Source organism: Choristoneura fumiferana, chromosome 15 (genome assembly GCF_025370935.1).
Source record: "Choristoneura fumiferana chromosome 15, NRCan_CFum_1, whole genome shotgun sequence".
NCBI lineage: Eukaryota > Metazoa > Arthropoda > Insecta > Lepidoptera > Tortricidae > Choristoneura > Choristoneura fumiferana.
Window position 1 is genome coordinate 6,169,245 of NC_133486.1, and position 6,000 is coordinate 6,175,244.

Consider the following 6,000-nt stretch of genomic DNA (forward strand, 5'->3'; position numbering starts at 1 on the left):
TTGGCAAGTAGTGGATTATTCGAGAGATCAAGCTTGCTGTATACACATGAGATCTCGAAATGTTAACGAGTGTATCGATCTAGTAAATTCATTACCATATTTTGTTTCATTATCATATTTTGTCGGAAAAGTTCGTAGGTTATCTTGCTTTCTATCAGTAAACTTCAGTAAGCTAGTTGGAAAGCAAGATTTAAATACGAGCTTTTCCGACAAAATATGATGGCAAAACATTATTCACTAGGTAGGTACAGTCGAATAAATTGAATCATGACCCAGGGTGGAACCTTTGTGCTCCTAATGTCATGTTGACATTTCATACTTTTGTCAAGGAAATTTTAGTGAAATTGATTATTAAAAGGTCATGATTCAATTTGTTCGACTGTACATTGTGTATTTCCTTTCACAATCAATGTCGCCCTTTGTCAGAGCACACGTTTTTTCACCTTGTTCCCCGTACGTAACCATTACACAACCAGCACTGGAAGGTGCCGAATATTTCCAAATTCAATGAGATTTCAGTAATGTAATTTGTCACTTTTACTGTCAATCTATCTATAGATTTCGGAAAATTATATACGAGTGAAGCGACGAGGAGTGTTAGCTACAATATTGCGATCACGAAACTAGACCGGTGCAGATCTTTTCAAGTTCGGATCTTGTACTATTTTATTATCGGTACTTGTATGTAAAATTGATTACTCTATGTTATTAGTTCTGTGCCTCTGTGGTTATTTCACTGAATAGATGTAATGGATATCGGTAGTTCGAGCGTGGAGTTTGAAGTAGGTAGTTAGGTATACTCTATCCTATCCCTGGTACAACATTTATGGTCTGTTTCACCACTCATTATGAGACATATCTGTGATAGCGTCTCTGTTTGTTTTCTTCTGTTTCTCAGAATCAGAAAAGACGAGCATCATAACATAACTCATCGCGTCATAATCACGATTGACATTCTCTAAGGTAAGCTAAGCTTTAAGCGGCAACCCCCTCTAGATTAGCGTTAGATTGGTAAGAGTATGAATTTATTAATCATTCGATCAGGCATCATGTATCTACCACACTGGTGCTCAAAATACGCTTATGATCCTTAGAGGCAAAGACGCGCTTCACGCGTCACGTTTTTAACGCATATCGTCCACATCGTTGTTCAAAAAACGCTAACGCATCGTAAACGCAGTGGCGTTGCTCAGTACCTATCACTTTTTTGACTGGTAACTTCTAAATCGGTGCTTTAAATACGTTGCGTCAGCGTTTTTTGAGGAGCAGTGTGGATAGTACGCGATACCACGTGACGCATAACTCGCGTCACTTTGTTTACGACAGCGTATTGTGAGCAGAGCAGAGTACCACTACCATGAGTTTACAGTGACCGTACTCGATAGCGACAGCGTAAATTATTTGTAGAGGCGCTGTACAATTCTCCACACAAATAATTTACGCCGTCGCTATCGAGTATGGTCACTGTAAACTCATGGTAGTGGTACAGCAGTGTGGGCGGTACGCGTTAAAATATGACGTATGGTGCACGTCTTTGCTTTTTCGAGAGTGAGGTGTATTGACTGACGGTGGTCTAAAGTAAAAGTAGTTGGACTAGATTTGGACAAAACTCCAGATTCAGTGTAGTTCCTGCGTATGAACCTAGTTTGAACGGATCAAATTATGATTGTTTGCTAATCGTATTACTTAATTTCGCCGAGGTAAGAATGACAACTCTGAAGTCATAAACAGCTTTTCGCGGTCCACAAATGTCGAGGTTCGAGATTTATTTTTTACGTAAAACTGACCCGTGATGGACCCCCATCTCACCTGATCAAAAGAAAAGATGAGGCCAAAGAGTGTATCTCACTGGTTCAGTAACAGCCTATTCATTCACTCATACGTTCATATTGATATTCATTGCATACATTTTTATAATAAAATTCCAAAGAATATTACAAATGAAACGGATACAGAATTCAGATCTATTGCCAAGGGAACATTAATATCAAAGGCGTATTATAAAGTTAATGATTATAGGACGGTGCCAGGGTATCAACGCAAGTGGCATCCCAAACTAGCGGCCGACCCATGCTCCAAGGCACCAGCGACATTCCGTCAGCCCTCTTGCCGTCGTCTCTGGCCCGCCCGCTGGGCTCGAGGACTGCCGGCACTCTCGTACTGACAAGGGCCCGACGGATGATGTCGTTAATACTGGCGTGGGGGGCGATCCTACCATATTCCAAGCACCAGCGTCACTGCTGGCGCTGCGGCATCCTCGGCTGAAAGCCTCAAACGCCGCAAATATGCCGCCCTGGGAACCAGCTACATGTTTGCGGCGTTTGGTGTTGAAACCTTGGGGCCTTGGGGGCCAAGAGCGCGTCGGCTATATAAAGATTTGTCGACGCGCTTATAGAAGCCTCGGGCGACCAGAGGGCTGGCCACTAGGTATTTCGCACAGCGTATAAGTATCGCTATACAACGAGGAAATGAAATACATCCAGCCTTCTGGGCAACTTGCCCATTGACGGAGATTTAGGCCAAATTTTCTACCTATAGTTTAATTATGTTTTATTATGTTTGTTTTAATAAGATTTAATAATACTGTAAATATGTTTAAATGTATATATATACACAATGTACTTCGTTGAGTTTCTTGCCGGATTCTTCTCAACAGAAATTATTTTAGTTCATTGGTGAGAATAATAACTAACCTAAATACATTGTAACGATGATAAAAAACTTACCAAACACCAATAGAAATAAATCACTAACGGCCAAACTGAAGAGATAGGCATTTGTCTCCGACCTTAACACTGGGTGCCTCGCTATGACCGTACACACACTCAAGTTACCGATGAGTCCAGACAGGAATATACAGATCAGCAAAACAGTCACAGGCACTAAATATTCGAAATCAAACATCCTTTTAGGGTACATGTAACAGTCAACGAAGTCATTCTCACTACACAATGTTATGTTAAATGTTCTTCCCAAACAATATTTGCAATAGTCGTCTACATTACCACTCGTTAATAACATTTTTATTAAAAAATATAACGAAACGCCGGCGCACGGTACGACGTGAAGAGATGAAATGAAACTAATAAAAATGATGCAGGTTATTAAACTGTTTTATATTTTTATACCAATTAAAACGATAACGTAATATTATACGAGTACCTAGATGATACATGTAACGTGGGTTCAGGGTTTCACTTTGAGATCAATTACTTGTGTTTGATCCAGGGACAACGCATTGCTGTTTTATCATATCACTGAAGAAATGCAACGTAAAGACATTTATTAATATTTGATCTCTCTTAATTTAAACAAACTCATTATTCTGATAGTACAATGATGATAATATATTTGATTGTAATATAACACCAAGGTTATTCATGCATTATCTTTTATTCACAAATTTTGAACACTTTTTAGGGTTCCGGAGCCAAAATGGCAAAAACGGAACCCTTATAATTTCGCCATATCTGTCTGTCTGTCTGTCCGTCCGCGGCTTTGCTCAGCGACTATCAATGCTAGAAAGCTGTAATTTAGCACGGATATATATGTAAACTATGCCGACAAAATGGTACAATAAAAAATGCAAAAAAAAAATTTTTTGGGGTACCTCCCATAGACGTAAAGTGGGGTCGATTTTTTTTTTTTCATCCAACCCTATGGTGTAGGGTATCGTTGGATAGGTACAACTAGGAGTTTGCTTAAACAATTTTTCGATTCAGTAATTTGTTTGCGAAATATTCAACTTTAAAGTGCAAATTTTCATTAAAATCGAGCGTCGTGGTGGAAATTTAAAAAAATTCAGACTGGTAGTAAAGTATATCAAACTTTCTAGGAAAACTATAACGGTTAAGTTTGATTGAGAATTATTAGTAGTTTAAGCGTAAATAGCAGCCTAAGGTGTAAAATATACCTAAACTTGGAAGATTATATAAAATATGAAATCCTTAGAAAAATATTACTTATTTTTTTTGTAATGGCTACGGAACCCTATTTTGGGCGTGTCCGACACGCTCTTGGCCAGTTTTTTTGTTTTTATTGACAAACCATACTCGTAGTCACCGAGGATATATTTTAGGATTGTGTTAACCACAGCTTAAATTTCGTAATATACACCAATGAATTTCTTCAAAAAATATAACTCTCTGTCCGTTTAAATACTCTAAAATGTAGAGTCCAAATGTACCGTATTTCTATGCGCACGCGTCACGAGCAACTGATGAAGAGGTTACTAGTTATTTTGACGAATGTTGGTTCCTTGCCAACTTTCAATATTTTCGTTCTTTCTATCGTTATATTATTTGCATATAACAAGAAACTGCTAATTTCAGTTTGTATACAATAAATAATAATATTATTATATTTTGAAGTCGGTTAAAAATGCATGACGTATAGATAAAAACTTAAGAAGATGACCTGGTGTATGTACTAGGTCCGTGACCGTGTAGATAAGTCGACGTTCCATACTGTTCGAAAAATGACTGTCCGATATCAATTATGTGCACTAAATAGGTACCTATATACTACTTATACTACATACAACAGTTTATCTTCTTTTTACCTATAAATCAGTGTTATTGTATTAGTATTGTTAATTACAGTCAAGATCATAATTACATGTGCGTTATCAAAACGTCAAAAATATCTATACAGCTACACCTTCACGCCAATAACGATAAGTTTAATGTAGGTATACATATATTTGACGCTATGTTTAACGTTCCATCATCAGCTCACCTGGATAACCTGAGAGAATACAAATATGGGTCTATAAGTACCTATAATATTTAAAAAATACCCACAACTAACCTATATAGAGCTGTTATACTGTGTCTACTTCTCTTGGATATGTCAAATTATTTTTTTTGGTTTGCGTCGTTTGATATTTTTTTGATGTAGGTACTTTTCGAAATCCTCGTTGCTTCTATAACTCGGTCTTGAACCTCATTAAAATATTTAAAATATTTAAATAAATATTTGAAACTTTCAGCTTCTTTTAAAAATTTTTTATATACATTATAATTGTAATAAATTTCCCGTTATTGGCTAGTTACAGAAATACCCTATTTAAGTTGACTTCTCTTAGGAATCAATTTTCGAAAAATAAACTAAATAAATAAGTAAGTGGTGGTTTTAACTGCTCCATATAAATCAATGAGAACCCAACGAGTGCACTCTCCGCGTGATGGATTACTACTAAGTCAAAAAGACGATTGTCATTTTATACAACACGAATCCTTCCGATTTCCTCCGAAACCCGAAGGTTTTTCTAAGAGCTCACGAATTTTATTACAATTACTTTGCTCATCCGCGATTTAATGATAGCTAATGTCTAGTCTATGCAACAGTGTTAGACCAACACACACATCTAACATCTGGTAACATCTGGTAGCATTGTGGACTGTTGTTTTGCTCTGAGGATGAACTCTGGTTGAGTTCGAAACGAAATGTGGTGGTGGTGATAGTTGGGTTTGTGTGATTTGAAAGTATAAGGGTTTCGTTTTTGTCATTTTGGCTACGGAACCCTAAAACGTGACATGTAAAAGAGGCCGTTAAGCCAACGTTTAATTGATTCAAAGTCAAGGTCAAAGTCAACATATCTTTATTCAATTTAGGCTATAACCAGCACTTATGAATGTGAAAAAAAATCTACCACCGGTTCGGAAAAACCTCTGTTGAGAAGAATCCGGCAAGAATCTCAACGAGGTATATTTTTTTTTTAATTTTTGATTGCAAAGTTAGCTCATTCACATAAATTGTATACAAAAGACAGTGCATAATCTTAAATTTTTTATCATATAATAAATTGGCGTGAGATAAAATTAGCCGGATGACCTCGAGTTTCGTCTCGGCTAATATATATAGATATAGACTGTGATGCCGATTCCACACATTTGGCTTGGCGCCGACAAAAGGAATGCACAGGATGCACTCATACATAGGTATGTGAGGGTGCGGTAGATTTTTCGACTGAGTATTTGTCGACCGGGAATGTACGAC

At 37.2% G+C, this 6,000-nt stretch overlaps 1 protein-coding gene across 1 annotated transcript in view; it reads right to left on the reverse strand.

Annotated features, from left to right (window-relative positions):
- LOC141435769 (neuropeptides capa receptor-like) overlaps nt 1-3,262 on the reverse strand; it is a 36,877-nt gene extending 33,615 nt beyond the window's left edge. Inside the window, exon 1 of the mRNA XM_074098580.1 lies at nt 2,727-3,262. Within this exon, the coding sequence (XP_073954681.1) occupies nt 2,727-3,021 (295 nt within the window). The 5' untranslated portion in view covers nt 3,022-3,262. The remainder of the gene's footprint in view (nt 1-2,726) is intronic.
- Between the last annotated feature and the right edge of the window lie 2,738 nt (nt 3,263-6,000).